A 27665-nucleotide genomic window follows, 5' to 3' on the forward strand; every position below is an offset into this window, starting at 1 on the left:
CAATGATGTGTGGTATGTTGACTTAGGTGCATCAAACCACATGACAGGTCATGCAGAATGGATGCAGGATGCAAGGAAAATGGAAAAACCAGAATTTGTGGAGACTGGTGATGATACTGCACATCCTATTGTGCAGATTGGAAAAATTCCTTTGTCAATGCAGGATGGGAAAAAGAAATACATGGATGATGTATTTCATACCCCGAATATCACCAAGAATCTGGTTTCTATTGGTCAAATGGTTGAGCAGGGCTTGCAGGTCAGATTTAATTCTCATGGATAAGAGTTTTTTGCCTAAAACAAGGGGTACAAATCAACCTACAAGAGGTGCACAACCATTTGGATAGTCAAAATATGGAATTATCATGATGGAATGCCATTAAATACTTATGTCATGATACCTACATTTCCTATAGCATATGCATCAAAATAGGGAGAAAATTTCAAACCTATTGCTGATGGAAACATTGAGCAAAAAAGGATAGATTTTGGCGGTAAAGCTTTAGCCAATAATACCCAATTAAAGCATGTTACAAATAATAGGCTAAAGGAAATGTTTGCTAAAGGATTGTGTTTTAAATGTGGGGAAAAAAGGTGAAACACAATGCAGATGGTTCTGTGAATAGATACAAGGCAAGATTAGTAGTCAAGGGGTATGCACAAAGATATGGCATTGATTATGAAGAAACATTCAATCCGGTTGCAAGGATGGCAACCGTAAGAGCAGTCATTGCTATAGATGCATCAAAGGGATGGTCTTTACATTAGATGGATGTAAAGAATGCCTTCTTGCATGGTGATTTGCAAGAAGAGGTCTATATGGAGCAGCCACCAGGTTATGTGCATGCTGTTCATCCTGAGTTTGTTTGCAGGTTGAAGAAAGCCTTGTATGGCTTGAAGCAAGTATCTAGAGCATGGTCTGACAAGATAGGACAGTATCTTGTCATTATTGGCTTTCAGATTTCCAAGGCAGATTTCTCACTTTATGTGGTATTATGCTGCTTGTCATTTATGTTGATGATTTGATTATCACAGGTGATAGTGATGAAGATATCCTTCATGTGAAAATGCGATTGAAGCAGAAGTTTGAGATGAAGGATTTGGGAGAGCTACGTTATTTCTTGGGCATTGAGGTGATTAGATCACCAAGTGGGATATGGCTCTTACAGAGGCAGTATGGATTGGACATGCTGTCCAAATATGGGATGACAGGATGTAAGTCTATTTCAGTTCCTTTGGAGCAGAATGTGAAGTTGAGCGCAGATGCAGGTGAGCTTCTGGAAGACCCTCCTATGTACAGACGCATAGTAGAAAGTTTGATTTATATGACTATTACCAGGCCAAATTTGAGCTATGCTATTGGATTGGTAAGTCAGTTTATGTAGGTTCCAAGGAAATCGTATTTGGATGCGGCTAGACGCATACTCAGGTATGTGAAGTTCACATTGCAGTATGGACTACTTTATGAGACTGGGGTTCAAATACAGTTGCATGGATACACTGATGCTGATTGGGCTAGTAGTATTTCTGATAGACGATCTACCAGTGGATATGTGCTCTCTTTTGGAAGTGCTGCAGTCACTTGGAGCAGCAAGAAACAGTCTACAGTTGCCTTGTCGAGCACAGAGGCTGAGTATAAGGGCGCAGCAATGGCTGCCGCCAACGATGTGGATTTAACAAGTCTACTGAACCTGATCGACAGCTTGGTGGAGCAAGGCAACTCGACAATGGCAGAGGAAAGCTCAGACCGCAGGTCTAATGAGGAACTCGATTTGAACATCTTCTCAGAAGCTATTCAGCAGAGCTGGTAAGCAGTTACGACGCACACGCCCGGTATGAGCACCCCGATAGGACAGTAGATGCTATCATCGCAGATCTAGAAGAGGAGAGAAAGCTAGCCCGCAAAGCATAGCCAAATACAATAGGAATCAGCAGGCTAGAAGCCAAAGGCAAAGTACAGAGTTGCACGAGGTGCAGCGAGTGTTGAACTTAGCAGGTAGAAATCGAATAGATCACGAGAGAGCCCTAGAGGGGGACTTGATGTTGAGCAAGCTTCTCATGAAGCGACCGCTAGATAACACGGCTGCAGAGCAAAGTGCCGCGGCACTAGCGACATCGCTACTCATAGGACTAGGGGCGAACCAAGGCTCAAAGAGCCAGTCCAAAATACCGACGTTGCCAAGCAACTCAACAAGTACCAACCCCATGACAACCCATACAGCTTTGTTGGGCAGTTTGAGCAAGTCCACGAAGCCAACGGCCTCAACGACCTGACTCAATGTTCGCAAGCGTTCGGGCTTTGCCTAGGCGACAAGGGTAGGACGTGGTATATAAGCCTAGATGCTGTAGAGAGAGCCAACTTCAATGGCCTCAAGGATCTCTTCATTAAGAGATTCGCCGAGCTCGAATACTCCGATAACCTACTAGTACGCTTGATGAACGTCAAGCAAAAAGAGAAGCAGGACATTCGCGACTACGTAACCAACATGAGGAGTCTCTTCAAGAGAATCCCTCTAGGCGAGCGACCGACTGAAAGAGCAGTTTCGACTGTATTCATCAGCGGAATTTGAGACGAGGAGTTATATAAGGCTTTGGCAGGCAATTCAAGCTTACAGTGAGACATGATAGCCAGAGTGTTTGAGGAAGCCATCAGAGTCGATGATCAGCTGAAAGAGCGGAGCTCCAGGAGCTCGAACGTAGAGGAGACCAACTCACGAGGTTCAGAGAGAGCATCAGCCTCTAGTGGGCGATCAATCCCATCATCCCAAGATAAGGGGAAGACCACTGAGACAGACTAAGGCTTGGCTGATGTCAAGATGGAATTAGCCAAGTTGCAAGACATGTTGAGATGACCAACGCGCTCGCACGTCCAATGCATGTATTGTGGCGGAAACCACTTACCGGCCGAGTGTCAAGACCCTAGGTCAAGACCTTGTGCTAACTGTGGTAGGTTTGGCCATGACTTCGCGCATTGTAGATTACCAAGAAGACTTCCATACTCGCCCCTTTGGAAGGGGAGCCCCATTGGCCCTTCCCGCGCCTAACGATATGAAGCCAGTTGTTCCTAGGATGGAAATAAATCCTACAGGCATCCCTAGACCGCCTAGTCCTTACGTGGCCCATCCACCGAGCGATGCTCTAGTCCACTACGTGGAAGAGCCAAGTGAGGAAGAAACTTACATATACCCTTACGTCTTGCATGACGACGAGGGCAACGTTGTCCTCATGGACTATCGACTCATGCCGGTGATGGCATTAGGAAGAGGACGAGGTAGAGGCCTAGGAGGGCAGACGCAGGACTTGTGGTCACCTCGATCATGTCTCATCACACTGCCCTGAAAGAGAGCAACAAAACAGAGACAAGGCTGACCAAAGGTGCGCAGAGTGCGGAATCACCCATCTCTTCGTAGATTACCAAAGCGAAAGCCATCTTCTAGCTCAGCCAACGTACCATCTGTCCCATTGGGGCTGTTTGGTGTCGAAAACCTCGATGGGGAGGCCACACCTATCCCATTGCGGGTCATGATCTGAGCCCAAATGAAGCAGGCTGGCATCTCTCTGCCAGGACCTAGCAATCTTGACACAACCTCGATAGGGAAGAAAAGCCGTAGGCGGAAAAAGAAGAGATCGGAAGCTAAAGTCGCACTAAAAACCGAGAGTGCTACGACTCTGCCTGCTGGGAAAGAAGATTTCAGATGCAGAGGCAGAGACTTCAGCCCCTAAGACAGCCGAAAAGGGAAGCGCTAAGGTAGGGGAATACCCGCATCCGAAGTGACAGTTAGAGGCCATAGAAAAGGTGAAGGAATGGGTGAAGGAGGCTCAAGAGCATCTCAAGGACGCTGAGCCCATCATAGAGGACGAGATTGATGATCTCTCCAGTGTAAGCACGCCAATATCGCTGCCTCAACCTAAGTCGACAGAAGCAACCGCACCACAAGCAGTGCTGCTAAGACCAAGCCTTGATGCTACAGAGCCGCAGATCAGTCACGACCATTGGCCAGGACAATCCAAGTTAGGGGAGAGACGAGTATCCAACGATCTCCTGACCATGCTAGTGACTACCCCTGTAACACTTAGCCTGGGAGATCTACTTAGGCAGCATCCTACCCTATGGCAAGATCTTAAGCAGTGGGTCAAAGGGTCACGAGAGCAGGTCACAACAGACCCTCAAGACCATGACGCAGAAATGCAAATACCGAGTTTGACGCTGCACTCTGTGCCTAAATCCTTGCACGTCAATGCCTTCTAGGAAGGTTCTGAGATGCACGCAGACTTACCGGTCTTAGCCCTAGGTGACACAACAAGAAAGGGAATCGTAGACACGGGAGTTGGGGTTAGTGTGCTTAGCCACGCAGTGCTTCAAACTTGGGGAAACCCACCGGTTGAAACTGCTAGGTTTAATGTCACACTAGCAAACGGTATGAGAGTAAAGCCATTCGGGGTACTTAAGAATTGGCCAGTGAAGATTGCAGGCATACAATTCTCTGTTGACTTTATAGTCATGAAGGGAGTGGATTACGATATCCTATTAGGCTAACCCTGGATACGCAATGCTAGAGTCATCGAAGATTGGGATAACAGCTTGATCTTCCTTGGCAACATAACGGATGCCGTAAGGATAGAGATGGATACTTGAAAGACCTCACCAGTCAACCTAGACGCCATCTCTACTATGCTCAAGGGTAACGCTCAGGTCAAGGAGTCCTATGAGCCCTTGACCAAGTACATCCCATGCCCAGAGGATGAGCAGGATTGGATGCACGTTCTTGCTACAATCGACCTGCCATTCTCAGATCATGAGGTGTATGAGCAAACCATCAAAACGATCGGCAAGCCTAGTGACACACTCTCCGTACCAGTCTGCATGATGGCAGGAACCCTTCGGGGAAAGCCTAAGCCTGTCAACTTCCAAGTCCCAACTAACAAAAGGGAACTCCAGGAGATGCTGGAATACTTGACAGACAAGCTAGCTGGCAATTCAGCTGCAAACTTCAAACCATTCCAGGATCTCTTAGGTGAATCCAAGTGGCAATGGACCAGAGTGCATAACTTAAACCTCATGTATAACTGGGCCCTACTCCCTGACCAACGACAAGAGGTGTACCAAGCCCTAGGAGATGACGAGCAGTCTGATGAAGGGGATTCTAACGATGAATACAAAGACTGCCAATCCTTCAGTGATGGAACTGAGGGTGAAGTAGATACCTTAGAATACGACACTGAAGGACAAGAAATAGAGCAAATATGACCAGACTCCAAGCTGCAAAAAAGGAATATCTTTAGGATAGAGTGAGGGGTCATGCGCATGGAATGTGACCGCGCCTGGTTGGAACACGTAGGAGTCATAGACCTTGAACAAGCAGGCTTAGCCCAGCCAGGGACGACACTAGACCTTAGGACAGAATCACCATCTGAACTACGTCCACCAGGGGAGACTACCTCTTCTAGCAAAGACGGGGAGTTCGACTCTGAGTCGGAGGTTAGCTCGGACAGTGATCCAGAAATCCCTAGGCCGCCCACGACTAGACACACGAAGGGGGACCTACCCGTCCACCTGAGACGCAGACGATTAAGGCAGGAAAAGGTAAAACAACCCAGGATACGCGAATGGAAGAACATCGAAAACCGCAGGACCTCCCTAAGCGCTTCACGAAATTCAAAAAAGGGGATAGGGTAGTAGTTCTGTTAGGTGCCAAACGTCAAGGAAAAACCAACGAACCAATCGAGGGACCAGCCAAGGTCAAGGAGGTGAATTTGGCCCAGGAAGGGAAAACACCCCGACCAGTCTTCATTGTCGACGACTTGACTGAGGAAGAAGAAACTAGTCTTGTCGTCTTGCGAGAGTACATAGACGTATTCGCCTGGTCCTTGGAAGTGCTTAAGGGGGTAGATTCGAGTGTCGTGACTCACAACATACCCATGACGCCAGACACAATGCCGGTCAAGCAGCGACCGTACCCTATGAATCCAAAACACGCTCATGCTGTTAAAGAGGAAATTGACAAGATGATGAGAGCGGGATTCATTTACAAAATTGAGCACACAGACTGGGTATCACCCATAGTCATCGTGATGAAAAAGAATGGAAAAATCCGAGTGTGTGTCAATTACAAAAAGGTGAACGCTGCTACGAAGAGGGACAACTATCCATTGCCGTACACCGAGCACATGCTTGAGAGGGTGGCAGGCAAGGAAGCCTACAGTTTTCTGGACGGCTTGTCAGGGTACAACTAGGTGCAAGTGCATCCTGCAGACAGGCACAAGACCGCCTTTGCCACACTGAGTGGGGGGTCTTTGCTTACATAGTCATGTCCTTCAAGTTGACTAACGCCCCTGCCACTTTCCAACGCCTCATGTGCACCATCTTTAAGGACATGCTTCGTAAGGAGTCAGAAGTCTTCGTCGATGACCTGTGTGTCCATTTGACCTAGATCGAACACTTAGACAAACTCCGCGCAGTCTTTGAACGGTGTCGCTTATATCGTCTCTCCTTAAACCCCTTAAAGTGCCAGTTTTGGGTAAAGCACGGATGCATCTTAGGGCACGTGGTGTCGAAGAACGGCATTGCCACTGACTTCTCAAAAGTTAGGATTATTGTTGACCTTCCATCCCCAATTAATTATGAGGGAGTACAATGCTTCTTAGGCCATACGGGGTACTATCGACGGTTTGTACTGAACTATGCGTTGATTGCCAGACCATTGTACAAGCTTCTGATTGTGTTCGAGTGGACCGAGGCATGCCAACGAGCGTACGAAGAGTTGAAAAATGCTCTAACCACAGCACCAATTTTACGAGCCCCAGATTGGACCATTACCTTCCACGTGCACATCGATGCTTCTAAGTTTGCCGTGGGGGCAGTGTTGTGCCAACCTGGTGAGCACAACTTAGATTATCTAGTGAGCTTTGCTAGCAGACAACTCATTGAGACGGAAATGAACTACTCAACAACCAAAAGAGAGGGATTAGCCATGGTGTTCGCTGTGAAGAAATTCCGGCATTATCTATTGGCCACACCCTTCATCTTTTTCGTGGACCATCAAGCCCTGCTCTATCTAGTAAACAAACCTTGTGCTACAGGACGCATAGCTCAATGGCTCCTTCTGCTCTTGGAATTTGATTTCTCCGTAGTTGTGCGGAAAGGAAAATAGCACTACATGGCTGACCATATGTCACGCATTCCCACGGGAGAAGCCGCTGGACAAGGCATAGTTGATGAATTACCCGACGCCCACCTATTCCACCTGTCCAGTGAGAGAGATTTATTTAAGGCTGATCTAACGCCATATTGGGTGGATGACATAGTCCAAGTGCTTGAGCACGGACTACCTGAGCGACCAATAGAAAAAGCCCGACTTAGGTGCTTATCCCTTAAGATCTAGCCCTATCAGCTGATTGCAGGCCAACTCTATAGGCTGGGGCAAGACGGATTGTTGCGTAGATGCGTATGTGAGCATGAGATGCACGATGTGCTCTCAGAGGCACATAGCGGCATTGCGGGAGGACACTTTAGCGGAGACACGACAGCACGGAAGGTGCTGCAGTCTCAACTATGGTGGCCCACGCTTTTTCGCGATGCTACGTGATTCGTCAAGCATTGTGACGAGTGCCAACGGACAAAAGTCCCGATTCGCAAGGATCAGATGGAGTTGACCCCAATTATTGCTTGACAACCCTTCGAAAAATGGAGAATCGACTTCATAGGACCCATCATCCCTGCAAGGCAGTACTCACAAGCCAAGTATATCATTGTGGCCACGGATTATCTCACGAAATGGGTAGAGGCAAGGGCCACACGTAAAAACGATGCTAGGACGACTGCCAAGTTCTTATGGGAGCAAGTGATCTCGCGATTCGGCTGCCCCATCGAAGTGGTCAGTGATCAAGGCACTCACTTCATCAACGAAGTGATAGAGCATCTCCTGTCCACCTTTCTCATTATCCATCGCAAATCATTGCCATACTACCCTTAGGCAAACGGTCAAGCAGAATCCACGAATAAGATTCTCATCAATGTCCTAACCAAAGTAGTCTCAGCCTCACGTAGCGACTGGGACAACAAGCTTATGGCAACTTTGTGGGCTTACCATACAACTTATAAAACGGCTGTCGGTCAAACCCCGTTCAGGCTGACCTATGGAACAAAAGCAATCCTACCCTTAGAATTCTTTGTTCCTAGCCTGAGAATAGCCCTTCAAGAATGATGGAAGGGAAGGAGGCATGGACGCAACACCTGGTCGAGCTTGAACGCCTATCAAAGACCTGTCTTTTAGCCACCCATGCACTTATATGTGAGAAGGCCCGTCGCAAGAGTTGGTTTGACAAGCATATCAAGCAGCGCGACTTTGAACAGGGCAACTTAGTGCTCCTCTACTCTGTTAAGGGACATAAACAGAAAATGAAATTTCGAGGCCTTGGACCCTTCAAAGTTCATGCGATCAGCCGCACAGGCAATGTCAAACTCGAAACCTTAGACGGTGAGGGAATAGGCTTCTTCAATGGCAGTCGTGTCAAGAAGTACTACCCTCCCACCCATCCTTTGCACGAGCCCCCGATGTTAGCACCGCCTGTCAAAGTACGAGTGGCCACAATCACTGAGATTGATGACAAGGATGAGGAACCCGTAGAGCCCGCATACCTCCATATAACGGTCACTGCAAAACAAACCTGCGCTTTCAATGCTTTGATCGATGAGGGAGCAAACTTCAATGTCCTAACTCACGATCATTGGACCAAACTTGGCAGACCACCTCTTCAGCCCACAAATGTTAAATTAAGCCCATATAGGGCCCATTCCTACGCACTCCTCGGCAAGTGCAAAGTAGCCGTTTCTATCGAGTCTGAGACTGTCGCAATGTTTTTTTACGTGTTGCCAAATGCTAAAGATGTAGGCACGGAGTCGCTGCTAGGGCGCACTTTCAAAAAGCAGACTCACTGCAATGTTGATTATGAGTCGCAGTGCATCCACCTCGTAATAGGCAACGTTCGCATTGTCATAGCTTTCAGCAAGGGCTGCGCAACTTCATCACCGTCCACAAAGCCACTGATAGAATTCTCCATAACCAAATCTAAGGAGGGGGGTAGTGCACGGCCACCACCTCCCAGAATTCAAGAATCACAGCCCACAGTAGCAAAACATAAGGCTCAACAGCCTAGATTTCAATGGAAGCCTAAGCAGCTGCAACCGCCGCCTAGGATTTGACGCTCCTATCCTCATAAGACCAAAAACTCTAAACCTAGGAGGCCAAGACGCAGTCACAGAAAGCATCGCATGATCAAGCAAAGATGGGTCCCTAAAGCCCTCTTACGTGTGCAAGGCTACTACGAAGGAAATACCTAGCTGTGGATCCCTAAGGCCCACATGGCCAAAGGCACCATTCATACACCGCCCTCAAGCTTGATCAAACCGCGTTCCATAAACCCTCAAAACCATAAGCCCCAGTGCTCTCCTGAACCACAACCATCCGCCTCATCCACGCCTAGGCCCAAGAGAGTCCCGCAAGCCTACCGGCCCAAACCGCAGGCTCCGTCACAAGAGTCATCACCCGCCGAAGTCAATCCGCCTCCCCAACTCCAACCTAAATGCAGCAGCCCGTCCGTCGTGGCTACTCCTAATCCACTCAACATACCGCCCACCTTCGTTGTCAAAAGCTCTTGTTCTGTCAAACCTCAACCACCTGTCGGCCTTACGCCCTCCTATGAATGAAAATCCTTTTTAGCGCTAGCCGCTAACCTCGCTGAGGACACCGGGGATGACGCGGTGGATTGTATTAAAAGACTAGATGACACTTTCGTGTCACTCGCACTAAGCTACGACCGCTTGGACTTAGGTCCATTAGAAGAACCCTTTGCAACTGAAGTGCAAAATATGCCTTGCTCTTGGGAAACCTTTGAATTCGTGTTCGCAAAAGCTTCTCGCTCCACTGCTGAGTTGCTTAACAGTGAAATCTCCAAGGAGCAAGCCATCAAATAGCGCCTTATCACGTCATACGATCCACGAACCACTTCTGCTATCACTGACCAAGAAATTGTGGAGTTATCACAACTTGCTAATACTGGATCACCTTTCTTGAGGTAGTAGTATGCTCTTAGGTTGCAATGGGAAGTTGAAGGATGTCGCATAATGACCAACGCTGAGCAACGCCATACCATCGAAATAGTAGAGTATGATCCCACTTACGTCGCGCCCACCTCATATAGAGTGTTAACCACTCTTTGGGGCCAACCCATGGAAGAACACATCAAAGGACACCCCTACCTCGATCGCTTGTTGGACTGAGGAAGAGTTACACATTTCTAGCCGTGTTGACTCTGGTGACTTCCTCACAGATGTTCTCACATACATCACGCACGTGGGAATTCGACCCTTTGATTTGGACCGCGAAGCTCAAATGGAATACAATCCAAATTTCTATACTTGGCTCCTTCACAAGTAACTCCTACACCAACATGTCGAAAGCCCTTGACCTTTTGACCCTCAATCCTAGGAAGGATTATTCTCAAAATGGAAGGGGAGGGGGTAAGGTGAAATGAATCAGATGAGAAATGAATCAAAGGGGCAAATCAAAGCAAAATCGGTGAAAAACATAAACATATATTATGAAAAAAAGGATGGGATAGGAAAATGGGCATGAAAACTTTGAAGTAAAGGGCAAAAAGTCCAAGTCTGAAAAGGAAAATCTACATTGCTTCTTAATGAATTCATTAAAAAAGCATAGAGTTTTTCTTTTCCAGCAATTAGCGAATTAATATGTGGAAAGCACTAATGAAAGTTACGATTTATGGCAGGAACATAAAATGTCGCAGCAAGACCGCGCCCACCGACTCCCATTCACAGACGAGGAAAGAGAGCAATACTGCATCTACCTAGAGAACCGCGCCTTCAGCCAGCTTAAGTTTCGAACCATCCACAATGTAGAAGTTGTGGTGGCCAAGGAGGAAGCAGCTAGGAAGGTGGTTGAACAATGCAACCTCATGAAGTATCTTGAAAAGTTCTCGCAGGAGCCGAACCACTTGAAGTGCGTGGAGTTCCTCAGAACGTACAACCCAGATCAAGAATGTGGCACTGTGACAATGGGCAGAGGAGAAAATGCAAAGCAGGTACAGGTCCGCTTAGACCCAGCCTTGGTGGAGAAGGCTTTGGGGTTGGAGCCAAAGACGGAGAGGAAACAGAAAAGGGATGCTTATGCCATGCTTAAAATGAAGAGGGAAGATGTGCTCACAAATGGCGGCATAAGCATCCAAGATATCCCCGACGCAGAAGTCAGAATGCAAGCAAAGCTGATACATGTGCTCTTCTCCAGCCAGCGCTACAATTCATTGATGCATCGAATTAGCGTACATGTGCTGGAGAATGTAGCAGCCCATACCCTAGATGAAGTGGACTGGAACGGGTATGTGCGAAAAATGATCGACCAGGCAGCCAAAGCATTGGCCCTAGGAAGTGTACGAGTAGGAGGAGAATCTTCAGCCTCTAAAAATACAGAAAGAAAGAAAGCCTCCTCCAAAGCCTCCTTCATCGGGTATGGAGGTGTCTTGATTGCGCTCATCCAGTAGGCAGTGAAGGAAGCACAGGATGCAGAAGAAGGGGAAGGAGAAACGCCAAAAAGGTCGCCTCCTCACCAGGACAAGGATAGGTCCACCAATAGAACTGAGACAGAGGAAGAAGGGAAAGAACAGATAAGCAAAAAGACAACCAAGAAGCCCAAAAAGAAGACAGCGCAAAGAAAGAAGAAGGATGACGAAGGCAGAAAGAAGGAGAGAGAAGACTTGTGGAAAGGGCAAAGAAAGAGTCCCTAAAAGAGGCCAAGGAGAGAGAGAGGAAGAAGAGACAAAAGGAAGAGAAGGAGAAAGAAGAATTACAGAAAGCAAAGAAGGCATCGAAACAGGAAGCAGAGGAGAAAAAAAGAAAGGAAAAAGAAGAAAAAGAGAAAAAGAAGAAAGAGCAGACAAAAGGAGAGAAGGAAAGGAGAAGAAAGGCTGATGAGAAAGAGGAAGAACTAAGAAGGAAGGAGGAAGAGGACCTGGCTGAAGCCATGCGCCGGTCCATCGAGCAACAAAACCGAGCTGATGAATTGGGGAACTTGAGCCCACATAGAGAAGAAGGGCCAGGGTCTAGCACACAGGTGTCGGAGATCTGCCACCTGCAGTCACTGAGGGCAAGGGCAAGGCCCCAATTCATCCAATTCCTACCCTCCTAGTGCCTTCCACTAAACCCATCACCATCACCCCTAGCATCCCGACCAGTGCCAACGTGTCAAATTTTGTGGCATGGATGCAATACTTCATTAACAAAGAGATGGCCCAGGGACAGAGCATAGAAACCACGGCCACAGGACAAAAGAGGCCAGCTACTGATGCGAAATCCAGGCAAGATCCTAAACGGTAGAAGGTTAAAGCCTCAACCTCACCCATCCACACAACGATGACGCCATCGGCTAACTACAACGAGTACGTTGCCGAGCTGCTCTCCCAATTGGAGAAAGCTAAGGAGGAACACAAGATAGCCGTGGCTGAGTTGGCAGCTGAGAAGGAATCAGTAGCCACCTTCCAGCTGGGTAAAACGAGGATGATAGCCATGCAGCAAAGGGAGATAGCAGATCTCAAACAAGAAATAAAGGCTAAGGATGACAAGGAGGAGCACTGGAGACAGTAGCTCGAGAACGAAACACAGGAGCTAGTGAATATGCAAAGAGTGCACAAGCTCATGATAGTGCAATACCAAGAGCTCACTACGAAATTTGCTCAGGTTGATGCACTTGTGGCTGAGATGAATGCCAGAGATGAGGAGAGAAAACAAGACATAGAGGAGCAGCAAGAAGAAATTGAGCGCCTGACAGATCAACTAAACTCTGAAAAAGAAGAGCAAGAGAGACTGGTCAGGGAGTTGGAGGACCAAGAGCAAAGGCTCATGATACTAACCCTGAAGCAAGGAGAGAGCATGGAGGAAATGAACAAGAGAGCAGAGGAGTGGGCTGTGCATAATGAAAAGAGGGTGAAGATACTGGCACGGTGCCTTGCTCTGGTAGAGAAGGAGAAAATCATTGCAGAGAGCAAGGCGGAAGCCGCCCAAGTGGCCTTCGGTGCCCAACAAAAAGCCTTCCTCAATACCATCATGGACACCACCCGCTCAGAGCAAGGAGAGTCGTTGGAGGTGACACAAAGAAAGCTCAACATCGCACGCAGAGCCTTACATGCTGGATTGCAGATGCCACCCCAACCTGCGGAGGTTAGGCTAAGCTTGGACGAGCAACGAAAATACCTATTGCTAGCCAGCCTAACCCCCTAGGAAATCGACGCCCTCGAATTCGAAGAGGAAGCACCACATGGAGAACGGCAAGGGGAGGAAGCAGAACTTGAGATCGACATGAACCTATTCAGGAAGGATGTAGTCCCACAACCCCCCTCGCCGCAGTATCAAGAGCCACCACAGGAGGAACCATCTGCGGAAAGACAAGCCGCATCTAGGGAAAGACGCAGAAAGCTAGTAGAGGAAGCCAGGAAACAGCTGAGAGCCAAACCAGCCGTGCTGCCGTCCGTACCCCTCCCACCTTGCCCTAATGATATCCCCGCTAGATTCCATGCAGAACTGGTGATGTGGGAGAGACAAGAACCAGAAAATGATCCATTCACCTTTAGTTTTCTCCTACCCAACAGTCTGCGGAGGGTCTTGCCGCTCAAGGTGATGGATAAGGTGATCGCGATTGGTGGCCAGTTGGGGCAAAGATGGCTAGAAGAGCGAGAAAAAACCCTGACCTCTTGGGGAACAGAAGCGGCTGATTACTGGCAGAACAAAGTTTTTAAATTTTCACACACTGTACAGGGCTACAAAAGCCAACCCCTGTGGAGGAGGCGAGTATGCAACATCAGTATGCTTGCCTGGATGGCATTTTGTAACACCCTACCATTCGAGCGGAACAACCCCATCTACATGGCATACCCTCGAAGGGTAGGTGTGGAATTTGATGCCACCCTCCACGGCTGGTACGACTTTCCTATTATTTATAACTCTAATGTAGTATCCTTCGAGCATGCCCTTCTCTTTAACTCTGAAAGCCTAGATGATTCTATGACACGCTTTATTGCACATTTCTCCTCATGCCATGACCCCGCCTTTGTAACAACCTATAATTACCTTAGGTTACTTAAGCTACTCCTTAAGCAGGACCCAACTCCACAAGAGTGCGGCCTACCTCCCCTCTTCTTTGACCCTAACTCTATTGACAGCTACACCATGGCTCATCTTATGATGAGGGCTAGTCTCCTCCCCTCTTTTTGCCTAGCCCTCCTAGAAGATATGAATGATAGCCAATTCACTAGGTGCAATCACCCTTTCCTCTCCACCACTTCTCTCCACGTCCACATGAATCTGAAAGGATAAATGCAAAGCTACCAGTTTTTTAGCAAATCCATCCGAGTCCCTTCCCCTCCTCATTCAGATGAAGAAAATTAGGCCTGGCTGTCATTCCACAACTGCAAAAAAAAAAAGGAAAGTCAAAGCAAAGAAAAGAATAACATGAAAGGAAAAGCACACAAGCACTCACTTGCAGAAGCACTTAAACACCACATAGAGCACTATCACTGCACCTAGGGGTTCTCAAGTTAGGCGTGCTCGGTGGCTTCGGTCGGTCGGCTCCGCTCCTAACCCGCTAGCCCTTTTTGCTTCCCCACTTCATGCTTAGGGCACATCAAGGGCAGGACATACCTAGGAAGCTAACACTCGCCTATGGTTAGACCTGTCACCCTAAGCCACTTGCACCGCACCTCCCTTAACTCAAATGGGGTCCTCAAGTATAGGACACCACCCAATCTTGCCTGCGGTTAGACCCACCTCCCCATTCCACTAGCATGAGCACACTACACTAACACAGTAAGGTAGGCACTCCCCTTAGGAAGAGCACCGCACCTTCTCCTTTCAAGCATCACACAAGCGGCAAACCACCAACTTCGGAGGCCCCCATCAACCACTCGCTATCCATCTGGCTTCCCTAACAAACATCGGCTTCCACACGCACCTGAATCTACATGTGTCCCTTCCCTTTACACCATCATTGCGCAAGTGCCTACCACCCTACAACAACAATAAGTGCCATGGGACTGGCACCCATCTCGGAGGGGGGTAATATTAACCCCAAGTCGAGATGGCGGAAAATGGTGGAAAATGAAGGAAAAAGTGAAAAAATCATGGAAGAAGAGCAAAGACACGCAAGCGACCTCTAAAAGCTAAGCCGAGACCAAAGGCACAATTTTAAATAAAAGGCGCCTCCAAAAACTTGAAAAACTCTTGTAAAAGAGCGCCAGGCTCCCTCCTGTGCCAATTGTAAAATATTAGATGGGCATAGGCTAGAGGCATAAGGCTAGAAGAGGGAAATAGAAAAAGGACCTTGCCACAATGGCCGGTCATGTAAAAGAGGGGATGGGTGCCCATGGGATTTTAGGGTTTGTATATAAAGTTCAAAAAGTGAATGGAAGCTCATTCTTTGGTGTGTGGCTAACAAGAGCTCTCCTCTTCTTCTCTTCTTCTCTTCTTCTCTTCTTGTGTGTGCTCTTGAGAGAGGGAGTGTGAGAGTGTGAGGGAGTGAGTGTGTGGGAGGGAGGGATCAAGAGGTGAAGCTCTTCACCATCTCCTCTTCTCTTCTTCTCTTCTCTTCTCTTCTCTTTTCTCGTGCACACTGCTATGGAGGATGGAGCTTGGAGATGGAGGAGGCTTGAGGATGCTTGAGCTAGCATCAAGAATCGTGGAGCCACCAAGGTGTGCAAGGGAGGAGGCTACTCACATTGGCATCAAGGTAAGCTCACTACACTCGTAGGATCGACGGCGCGTCGGTTAGGTGAGAGATAGCCATTAGAGCTCGCTTGAAACACTTGAAGCAATAAGCGGTCCGTGGGTCTTGGCGGTTGAGTGTGAGCTCCCACTACAATGGATATCAAGATAAATTTTCTACATGGGAACTTGCATGAGGACATCTATATATAGTAGTCTAAGAGCTTTGTGGAAAAAGGCAGGAAACACCTAGTGTGCAAATTGAAGAAGAGTCCTTATGGGCTTAAGCAAGTACCTAGGGAGTAGTACCATAAGTTTATTGCTTTAATGCATTCATAGAGCTATTCCCACAGTGATATGGATTTATGTCTATACATGAAAAATATCGATGATGATAGCCTTATTATCTCATTATTTTATGTTGATAATATACTTATCATTGGGAGTCTCCATGTTGAGCTAGATGCTTTAAAGACTTAGCTCAAGAAAAACTTTGAGATGAAAAACATGGGGCAAGTTTCACACATGCTTGGTATGCGCATTATGCATAATTTCTCTAAGGGACTTGTCTACTTGTCCCAAAAGGATTACATTCATAGAGTACTTGAATGATTCCATATGTGGAATGATAAGCCTATCGATTGTTCTTTACCTTCTCATGTGAAGGTTAGTTCGGTTGATTGTCCTTAATCATTTTCCTTAGTCAAATGATGCCAAGGGCGCCATGGCCAAGGTTCCATGTGTATCTGTATTGTAGTTTAATATATGTCATGATAGCCACTCGCCTTGACATAGCATTTATAGTATGAGTTTCGGTACGTTATATGGCTACACCTAACAAGCAACATTATGCCTTTATTATTAGAAAGTTGATGGGCATAGGATGAGATGAGATATTTCCTCATGTTGTACTCTATGTATATGTTGTACTTTTCTCATTTTTCTTTTACTCCTCACCAACGCACATTCGCCTTTAAGTGGGAGGTTGTTGGGGGTTAAAGATCGCTTGTGCTTAGATGCCCACATTTACTTGTATACAATACTTGAACACACATACATTGCAAGTGGCAAACACCCATCCCTGTCACTTTATTCTTTATTATTTTAGTATCAATAGAATAAGAGAAGGCAAGGGTCATACATTGGATTGTTGGAGTTCTCACATACCAATATCTCTCTTCTTGCTTGAACCTTCATAGCTCTTACTCCCTTCTACTCGTCCTTCCACTTCCACTCCACCTTTCACATCATCGCCATGCAAGTGGATGTATAAGTTGAAGAGTACCCTTGGTCTCCCTAAGCTAGCATATAAGGCCCATGTGGTTGCAAAGGGTTTTGAACAAGAAAAAGGAGTTGATTTTGATGAGATCTTCTCTCATGTGGTCAAAATGACTATCTATCGCTTGGTTTTGGCCTTGGTCGCATAGTTAGATATGGACTTCTATCAAATGGATATTGTAACAACTTTTCTACATGGGACCTCAATGAGAACATATATATGCAATAGCCTAAGGGCTTTGTGCAAAAGGATAGGAAACAGGTAATGTGCAAGCTAAGGAAGAGTCTCTGTATTGCAATATTTCAATATGGAGGGGGAAAAGCACTAAGTATCCCAGTGCCTCCATAAGTGAGCCTTAGTGCTAATGATTGTCCCAAATTTTATGTGAGAATATATAAAATGGCTAAGGTTCCTTATGTATCACACATGGATAGTCTTAGGTATTTCATGTTTGCTACTTGCCTAGACATTGCATTTGTAGTGGGAATCATGTGTAGATACATGTCAAATCCTAGCAAGAAACATTGGGAAGCAATGAAATCTATCTTAAGGTACTTGAGTGGTGCAACAAACATATGCATATACATTGCAAGAAGCAATTGTTGGTGTGAACTTGGATTTACAAATGCAGACTATGTAGGGAATATTGACAACAAAAAGTCAACCATAGGATATGCATTTAACTTGTACAATCCCATGGACGTCTCATTTGTCGAAATGTATGTCATTATCCACCATTGAGGTAGAGTATATAGCAACCACAAGGACACGCAAAGAAGATACATGGCTTAGTTATCTCGTAGGAGATTTGGGCCTTAGAGAAGACATGCTATCATTACACAACAATAGGCATGAGTGTCATTGTGCTAGCAAAGAATCCTATGTTTCATGTGAAGACCAAGAAAATAGAAGTGAAGTATCACTACATTCATCAAGTGCATAAGAGCATGCATATATGGGTTATTCAAAGTGCATACTTATGAAAACCCTACAAACTTTCATTGTAAGAGTCCACCCTTAAAGAAGTTTACACACTATCAAAAGTTGATGGGCATTGGGTAAGGGGTACCTCACATTTCATTTTATTGTTCTATCTCTCTCAAAGGCACATTGCTCTTTAATTATAGCAAGTGCCAAATTGTTAAAGGGAGGAAGCTTGAAAAGTCACAAGTATATTAGTGAATAAGCCACTAACTAAAATCTTAAGAGGATGAACCAATGTGGTTCCATGTACATTGGAGAATAATCTCTCATTTGTATCATTTGAGATATTAATATTATGATCAATAGCACTATTTACTCACAATTTAAATTTTTCTATACATATGAGTAAAGATGGCATATACTATTTTCCCATGATAAGAAATCTATGTTTTCTTTAAAATGTAATACAACCAAGGTAGTATGCATTTTTACTATGGATATATAATTCTACATGTAGATCAACTCAAAAAACATTAATGACTTGCATTGGATATTCCAATGTTCCCCAATGTTCCTAGATTTCAATAACTGTGAATAGTAGTAGCTACTCAAAATATTAATTTTCAAAAAGCAACTGCTAAATCTAGCAAGTTAAATAAGTTGCCAAAGGCACCATGAGTTACTAAAAGTACATCTTTCAAAAGTTATAAAAAATAGCAACTACCAAAAATCATAATGGCTACATATAGTAATTAAATGCCAAAAATAGGAAGTAGCAAGAAGATAACAAAGTGGAAGCCAAAATACTATAAACTTATTTTTGGAGATATTTAAGGTCTTGATATCTCTTTAAATTATATTTCAATTTGTGTTGTTAGTCATGTCACTAGCCCATACCATTTTAAGTTAGTTTTGGAATAGTTGCATAATGTAGAGAATGTTTATCATAAAATTTGAGTGTCAAGTCGATGCAAATTGTATAAGATTTGGGATACTTACGTCATATGGATGATGTTAACATACATAGTACCCTTTCATTATTGGTCTTGTTCACGCATTCAGCCACATCATTTTATGCAAAATTACTAGGAGTGATGAGCTCTCGATGAATGCCACATGTTTCACAAAAGCTTTTGAATTTGTGGGAGACATACTCTTTACCATTATCAATCTTGAGACACTTTACTCTACTTCTAGATTGATTTTCTACAAGGGCCAAATTTTTCTAAAAGCAAAATAATGCATCATCTTTCCTAGCCATAGGAAAAGCCCACACTTTCCTAGTCACATCATCAATAAGCATAATAAGATAAGATACCTCCCCTAAAGGCCTTATAGTAGGCATAGTCCTATATATATCATTGTATGTACTAAGTGGCTCTTTTTTTAATGCTTAATTCTTTTTATGGGATAAACAAGCATATTTACCATATATACAATGCTCACAAATTAAAAAAACAAAAAAATAAAAAATTGACTGGTAATCCAAACAAGAAGGATTTTCATTTCTTTCTTGGATGTATGACATAAACCCAATGCCATAAAAGTACTCTTGGTTGCTCAGTTACTAGAATTACATGATCTTTTATAATGTATACATGAAGAGAATACAAGGTTCCAACAAGCAAGCCTTGTGGACTTTCCATGTCTGACTAAGCAAAGGTAGTGAAATACCCCAAGTCATCACTCTAATTAATAAAGATCATGGTCTTTCTTTGCTTGGGCTCATGTGGTACGTTCTTAACAGTGAAGGTAGAGCCATTCTAAAATGAAAATTTCACATCCCTTACACTAAATATGTTGCATTCATAAGTACATATCATAAACTATAACTCACAACTAACAATATATATAGATCATATAATGCATACATCACAATCTTTGCTCCAAGAAATAATTATTGCATACAACAATTACTAATGGCAAACTCCATAATTGGAAAATTTGGAATATACAACCTCTATAAAGCAATTCATAATTTGATACAACTTGTATTTAGTAGTTTGTAACTAATTACCTTCACTAGGTAATCTATATATAGTGTCTATACAATGGAGGAAATTGTCACCTAGGACCCAATTTACAAGTTTTAAAGTCTCTACAGAATTGCAAAAAAGGAACAAAAAAGTATATGCAATAGTTACTACATGTGAAAAATGGAGCTAAAAATAGCCTAAGATTGAAGAAAAAAACAAATTGCCTCTTATAAGATAACCCTAAGTGCACACATTAAATTTGATCCAAAAAGGAAATTGCAAAGATTTTTGCTAGCAATGTTAGGTGGAGACTCCCACCAACCCTAGTACCAATTGTTGATGGAGCTACATAGAGCATGAAGAACACACACACACACACACACACACACACACAAATGCCATATATATGGTGCTTCAATATCTCTCTTGTGAGGAGCACCTTATTACCTTGTCACTTTAACACATACAAAATAAGCTTATACATATACATTTAAGGTTAATGAGTGAGAGGGATGGCTAGCTATATTGGTCTTTGCCCCAACGTGACTAGAGAAAGTCGTGGCATTCCTTAGATAAAGAATATGTTATTAATGGGTTTTGGAAAGGTGGAAAAAAAGCCCTCTCAAGGGAAAATTGAAAATTTTTGAAAAAAATGCCTTCAACCTTATCTCTTAGATATTAAATTTGAAACATTTAGAGATTATCAACATATAACTTATTTTTTTCGAGACATTTTCAATCCTATGTTGGATAATAAGTTCTATTATCACCAATTTTTGAATTTGAACTTGTAGGTAAATTTCAACATTGACTTGAAAGCGACATGTACACAAAACCCCCAAAATTCATAAGTTTTTTAAAAGAAGTCATGGTGACTCGCATTATGACTAGAGTGGATCTTGAAAGTACTAGTTTGTAACATTGTTATCCACAAAACAAAAAGATGTTGCCAAAACAAGTGCCAAAGAGGACATATGGTTTGGGATGAACCCCCAAATTGTATTTCTTTTCAAGAAAATCATGTGAAAAGAAGTGCTAGAAAAAACACATCAATGGTGATGTGTAACAACACATGAAAATGCATATCATATAATGCATGCATAAGAGCATAGATAATCTCAAATATGTGTACCTTAAATAGCTTTAGAGTCTCTAGCATAGGGTCAACTTTTTCATGTACATGAACTAGTTACCCTTTTTGGCCTCTTTGATGAGCCTTATTTTACTAGTTCATAGTACATGAACTTTGCCATTATAAAAACTTTTGATAAGAGGCATTGTTTTACTAGTCCATAATACATGAGCCTTATTTTACTAGTTCGTAGTACATGAACTTTGCCATTATAAAAACTTTTGATAGGAGGCATTATTTTACTAGTCCATAATACATGAGCTAGCAACCTATTCTAATGTTGACATACAAAGACTATTCTCACTAGCGATTGCTCTTATAAACAATTAGTTGTTACTTGAAACACAAACTTTATCATGCTTGAAAGCAACATTCAATACTAAAAGTACATGTTTTACACATTTTCTACATACAAAAGGATGCCATGTAAATGGCTTGTTCACAAATTGAATAGAAAATGGGTGTCTTTTATTTAGGAAAAACTCACAAATAAGAGTATTTTCAAATAATCCTTTAACACACATGATACAAAGAGTCTATATACAATGAACCCCTGATATACCAAGCAATATGACTCTAGTAAGTGCCAAGATCCAAAATGTGATCCTCAACATGGTGACGTCTTTAAGTTTAGTAAATGCATTTTGAATGAAGTAGTGGTAGATCTTGAGATCAAGATAAAGCTAATAATAGATCAAGTCAAAGCTTCATAAAGAAAATAATCTAATTACCTCATTTTGTTGTGGCATGCTAGCTCCACTCTTAAAACACTTAAAGATCAAATGGCACGAATTACTAATAGTCCCAAACTTCCAAATGAACTTCCAAATAAAGGACTTAAGCAATGTATCCAATTATGGGATACGAGAACACTCAAGTTGAGATCCTTTGAACAAATTATTCAAGAATATGGATTGAACCACAAGGACTTCCTAAGATATGTAAAAACAAATAAAGGGAAAGAAGGGTTGGCCTACATCACCATTTTAAAATCATGATCATTATATCAAGCACAAGTTGAGCTACACCAAAAAGCCTATGATGGCCTATAAAAGGAGAGAGGTGTAGCAAAAGATAGATCATGTAATGACCTATTAAAAGATAGGATTGTAGTCCCAACCAATTGAATCAAAGAAGCATGACCTACAACAAACTTGCCAAGTCTAAAAGGTCTTCACCTTGTTCTTAGTGTTCATGTGTAATGTTGTCAATCCTTGTCCAATTAATATATATATTTTCTTTGTAAAGATACTTTGCATGTGCACTCCCTCTTGTGAACACTTACTTACATGCATGTTTACATGAACAAACACCTTCACATGAACAAACAAACCACCCCACTACATAATGACACGAGCAATGCTCACAAAAAAACTTGTTTCTCACTTGGTAAATATAAAGGCAAGTTCCCAAGGCAACCGATTTTGATGTTCAAAATCTATATTACATGCCAATTTTATAATAAAAATACTCAAAAAAGCTAGTGCTATTTTATAAGTGCATACATAACAAAATCCAACCAATATTTTTAGAATTCCAACTAGTCCAAATACAATAAAATGCCATCTTTTGTTAGCATCAAACATGAGCTTCAAATGTTTCAAACGTGAAGATGTGCTTTCAAACATGAGCATTTATTTCTTGGAATGCAAAGTATTTTTATGAAGTGATCTTTGCTATTCACTTTGAAGAAAATAAATTAATAGTTGGTAAGAGAGAATGAAAGTGAATGAATGGGCAAGGGAGATCTTTAAATGCCCAACAATTGTCTAATGTTCACTGGACTAATGTCAGATGTGGGGCCATTAAGGATGCGATTTGTGATGAGGCGATTGGTCCTTTCAGTTGGATGGAATGGGTCCCAAAATACATACTTGGATCGATCTGTGCACAAGTTGGATAGACGATTGCATATGAAGAAGCCATTGAAGTTGCCTTGCCCGCAACAAGCTTTGTTTGTTACATCATACCCTAGTCCAACACAACAAATCCAAATGGATTAGCTTCTTACACCTTTCTAGAGCTTGCCAATAGCTTTGAGATAAGCTCCATATATTGTGTCCCAAAGCTTGGGGGTAAGGGTTGAACAACATTCTGCCCATATCCCAAACTTTTAAAACATATACAATATTTCGATCTATGGGGTCTTATAAGCACTAGACTTACTAACTTGGTGACAAAATGTGGGCCTCTTTTAGATACAAGATTCTAGGAATACATTTACCTTCTCACTTATGCGTTTACTAAGAATAATTTTGGCCTTTGCCAAGTGTTGGTTTATTTCAAGCAAAGGAACCCCTTAAATTTCCTATTATTCCGTGCTTTGCAGAGACATAAAAGAAGAAGCATTAGCATTGATCTTGATTATGGTTGTATTTAGACTTCAATATGCAGTCAGCTGCAACTTCTACGAGAGCCTTTGAGAGTCCCTTGATCACCAATGATCAGACTGGTATTCTATCTTCTGAGAAAGATGCATAGGTCAAGCTTGATTTGTGGCACTGAAAATATGAAAAGAAGCTGGCAAGCATGCACGCATGTAGATAAGCGGGTGTCTGTATTTCTGCTTTTACTGCAAGGATGGATTGCTTGTGATTTTGAAACCTATATCTAAGCTTACATGATAGTACATTATATATGCATGAGCAAACACAGTACACACACACACACACACAAAATGTCAGTAGAAAACAGTTTTTCCTCTTGCAGCAAATAATAACAAATCACTTCTGCCCACATCTTTCTTGTCTGAATAACACTTACCATAAGTTGAAGGGTTGGTGATGTAATCCATGACCATACCAAAACTGTTGACATACACAAATCTGGCATCAGGAAACTCTGCATTGAGGGCCTCCGTCGTGGTCTTGAGAGCTACATTGAAGTTCACGGCAATCTGCTGCAAGGAGTCAATGCATTTGCCATCTTTGCTCTTCTTGTTGAGCTGAGAGGGAATGCAGCCTAAAGGACCCAAAGATGAGATGGAGATCTTGCGGGCGCCAAGGTAGTACAGGTCCTGCATTTTCCAGACAAAGATTATATACATTGAGATTTCATGATTCACATCCATGAATTACACGAATCACACTTCCTAAGTAATGGCTTACAGTGAGCTGCCTCTTGTAAGTAGATATGAGGAAAGCTTGATACTGGGCAAGGGTGTACAGCTTGTTAGATTCAGAAAGCGGCTGGAGGTAGTTGTTGATGTAGTCATTGCCCCCAAAGGTTAGGGAGTAAAGAGCACCATTGACGAGCTGCTGGGCTGCTTCAATACCTATGGAACTGGCAATCTTCTGCTGATATTCTTTGAAGTACTCGAGCTGTTTGTCTACACTGAGAACCCTGAACTGCAAATTAGCCATTTAAGCAACTCCATTAATCACATATAACCGCAAACTTCCCATTCAAACAGCTCCATTTTGACAGCTTAAACTGCAAATCTGCCCATTTGAAGAGCCCTATTAGTTAGGGGCTCTCTCTCAAATTAGTACCAAGTTTAGTCGCAGATAGCTCTTCATTTTAATTAAAGTTAGATTGGTCTTTATTGGATAACCAGTTCACTTGATGATAACCAAGTTCACTTGATTGATGATAACCAGTTCACTTGATGATAACCAAGTTCACTTGATTGATGATAACCAGTTCACTTGATTAGACTGACATTAAGCTCAAAGGACCTGTGCAGTTAATTAGAACCCCTGGTGATGTCTCCTGCCTAGGCAACATGGCCACCCAATAGCTCTGCAGGTATGTGCAGGGGAGGGAGAATGGGTGGCTCGGTTGAGACTAAGATCATTCTTTTGCAGTACACTAATGCTTACAAGCAAGACAGGCTCAGTGTCTGTAAATTAGCGCTTACAAATTGCCTGCTGGTTGAATTGAGGATCCCACCACCAGCAGAGGCAAAGTTGGTGCCGAGCAGAAGGCTGGACTCATCGTTGGTTGGGTCCAGGTATGGTTTGATTGGAGGGGTTCCCATAAAGTCACCTGTGCACATGATCAAACACAGGAAAGAAGAAGCTTCAGCGGACCCTGATCCTCCTAAAGCACCTTGTCGTGTAACATTGAAAGTTTATGTAAAAGAAAGCAAAACAAGTGAGCCCACCATAAACAAAATGTATAATTGGAATTTGCTCGACTAAGATTGACAGGACCGAAAGATGTAGTGGACACTACTACGTCTGGGAATCTAGCCAGGATTGAGCTGATTCTGATCACTTGGGAGTTTCCTTGAATTGGAGCTTTATATATGAATAGCCGACAAATAGTTGAAATCTGCTGCGTGTACGCGCAGATAGGATAGCTTGCAAGCTGAATGAACAGCAGGGCTTGATCTCACTGGGATTCCCCTCCTCGGTGACCCTACCAAGGAGGAGGACCAACCATGTGTTCGGGTGGGTAAGAGCCTGGACTGGAACCAGTAAAAGTTCAAAGCTGCTTCAGAACTTAGTCCAGCTCAAGGGTGAAGGGATCCCAATATTATGAATGGCTAATTGAAAGGAAATGGCACAGGATTCAAGAGCTCTACTTCTGAGTAAATACAGACTGGTTGGGAGGGTGCAACACGAGAAGTTTTAGGCAAATTCCCAAGTCTATAAATCCCACATTGTGAATTACAACAACGTCATGAGCTTCTGCAATGGAGCGGATCATATACCTAGTTAGGTGCAGTTGGGGGTAAGGGTGGGAGGCAGTCACACACCTAGCCAGGTATATATGACCAGCCCCACCGCTGCCCCAACTGCAGCTAGCTAAGTATGCAGTCCCTCCCTTGCAGAAGCTCATGATGTTAAGCACTATAGGGAAAAACAACGGAAAACAGCACCTTTTCCCACATGGGATAGCGTCAAAATCTTCTCACATACCATGAATGGGGCAGATGTTATTAATACAATGCATCGGGATATGAAGATGATTACTTATGAGGTCTGAGATGATCTTGCCATTGCAGAACCTTCCTGTGGGCTTCTGGCCAGGGTAGTCGATGCCATTGGGCCTGAAGTTGGCTCGGGCAGCTGAAGCGATGTAGTTATTGTTCCCGGCATCCACAAGGGAGTCTCCAAACACAAACATGGCTATGGGAGCTGGAGCTGATGGAGGAGCTCCTTCTGATATTGCAGCAGCAGCTACTACTAAACCAACGGTCGTCATTATCACCTGCCATACACAGCTGCCGGTGCAGCTGCTAGGCATGGCTGATCCTCCAAGCTTGGTCTGCGGGAACAAACGAGAGAGAAGACAGGTCTGTAGCAGCAGGTAAGAAAGAGTGCTTTAGAGAGAGCCTCTCTCTCTCTCTCTCTCTCTCTCTCTCTCTCTCTCTGGTTGCCCGACTAAGAGCTGTGATGGAAAGGTCACGCAAGAGCTTAATGCACGGCGAGGCTACATGTTTTTGCAGCTATCTATGAGGTGTGCAGGTGTACCATGCGGAGCGCTGCGCCTTGACATGAATGCATGTCATGTCAATGGTATACGTTGTTCACCTTTCAAGCTGGCTGTTTAGACCTATTAGACGTAGGACATAAAACTCTAAACAAGATTAGCTTCCTTGTTAAAAGTCCTAATATACATACGTTGTTCACCTTTCAAGCTGGCTGTTTAGACCTATTAGACGTACCAAAACTTTGAGGACATAAAACTCTAATCAAGATTAGCTTCCTTGTTTTAAAAGTGCTAATACCTTTTTTTTTATAATGCGCAGTTTACTTATTGAGAATGAAAAACATCTAGAGATGGACAGGCACTGCCACATGCTTATCTACACTTAGTGAGCCTATGAAAGGCTACCTTATACACATGTCCCTTTTTCTAAGTCTATCTAATAAAGTAAGCTTATCCTCTTTACACATATTGACTATAACTTCTTTGCTAAGCGGCCCTTCCTTCTTCATCACCATCTGTTTCTATTCTTCCAGAGTGTGGACAGAACAACAGCCCTTATAATATTCCACACTTTGATAGTCTCTTCGTCAATTTTCCCTAGATCGCCTAGGAGTGCAGCTCTCATTCCTATACCCTCATTGAATTATGCTAGCTTCATCCATTCTTTCATGCTTTTCTAGGCCCCTCTGGTAGCTCTGCAGAACCAAAAGAGATGGTTGTTCGTCTCGATATGAGTGTAGCATAGAGCACACAGTGAGCTGCAATCCTTGAATTATGTTTGATTTGGCTTCATCCCAATCTCTCTCTTCATGGAATAGGGGTAGGTGAGCTCGAGCTTCTCCCACTCATGGAATAGGGTTAGGTAAGCTCAAGCTTCTCCCACTTACTCTATTGTTGGCGGATATCATGACCTCTAACATGTTGAGATATTTGCAATCACACCTACTTCAATCTCTTTAGATGGAGCAGTGAGGGCTCAGGACAAGAATCCCATAAGCACATTAGGAGGATGTGCTACCTAGACTTTCCTATAAAGCATTGTACTTGCTTCCTTTTCTTTAATGATATGAAAGTACTATTTTCTTTTCAGTAAAGTGACTATATCATTATCCACACACAAGATTGTGTTTATGAGTCCAAGTCTCAATCTTGGAACCTAATTCACTTGTCTGACAGTTAGTCTTGTTTGTGTCTATGTCTTCATGAGTTTGG

The 27665-nt window shown here is 43.6% G+C and overlaps 1 protein-coding gene across 1 annotated transcript; it reads right to left on the bottom strand.

Moving 5' to 3' along the window:
• Window positions 1-22588: 22588 nt before the first annotated feature.
• Window positions 22589-26438, bottom strand: LOC148038704 (GDSL esterase/lipase At4g28780-like). Its single transcript, XM_087674443.1, has 5 exons — window positions 25994-26438; window positions 24934-25061; window positions 24182-24421; window positions 23838-24090; window positions 22589-23045 (listed from the first exon to the last, which is right to left on the bottom strand). Exons 1-5 carry the CDS (start codon window positions 26265-26267, stop codon window positions 22825-22827), a joined length of 1116 nt encoding a protein of 371 aa, XP_087530569.1. The 5' UTR covers window positions 26268-26438; the 3' UTR covers window positions 22589-22824.
• Window positions 26439-27665: the final 1227 nt, after the last annotated feature.

This window comes from Lygodium microphyllum, chromosome 3, assembly GCF_053477565.2.
Source record: "Lygodium microphyllum isolate KBCC chromosome 3, Lygodium_microphyllum_v1.1.10, whole genome shotgun sequence".
Classification (NCBI taxonomy): domain Eukaryota; kingdom Viridiplantae; phylum Streptophyta; class Polypodiopsida; order Schizaeales; family Lygodiaceae; genus Lygodium; species Lygodium microphyllum.

What these genes read in the sequence shown, in the direction of transcription:
- LOC148038704 (XM_087674443.1), bottom strand. Translation starts at nt 26,267, where the DNA reads ATGCCTAGCAGCTGCACCGGCAGCTGTGTATGGCAGGTGATAATGACG. An exon ending in ATTCAACCAGCAGGCAATTT is followed by an intron (nt 24,422 to 24,933) that starts GTAAGCGCTAAT and finishes GCTAATTTGCAG; the next exon opens with TTCAGGGTTCTCAGTGTAGA. An exon ending in CACCAACCCTTCAACTTATG is followed by an intron (nt 23,046 to 23,837) that starts GTAAGTGTTATT and finishes GTGTTGGACTAG; the next exon opens with GGTATGATGTAACAAACAAA.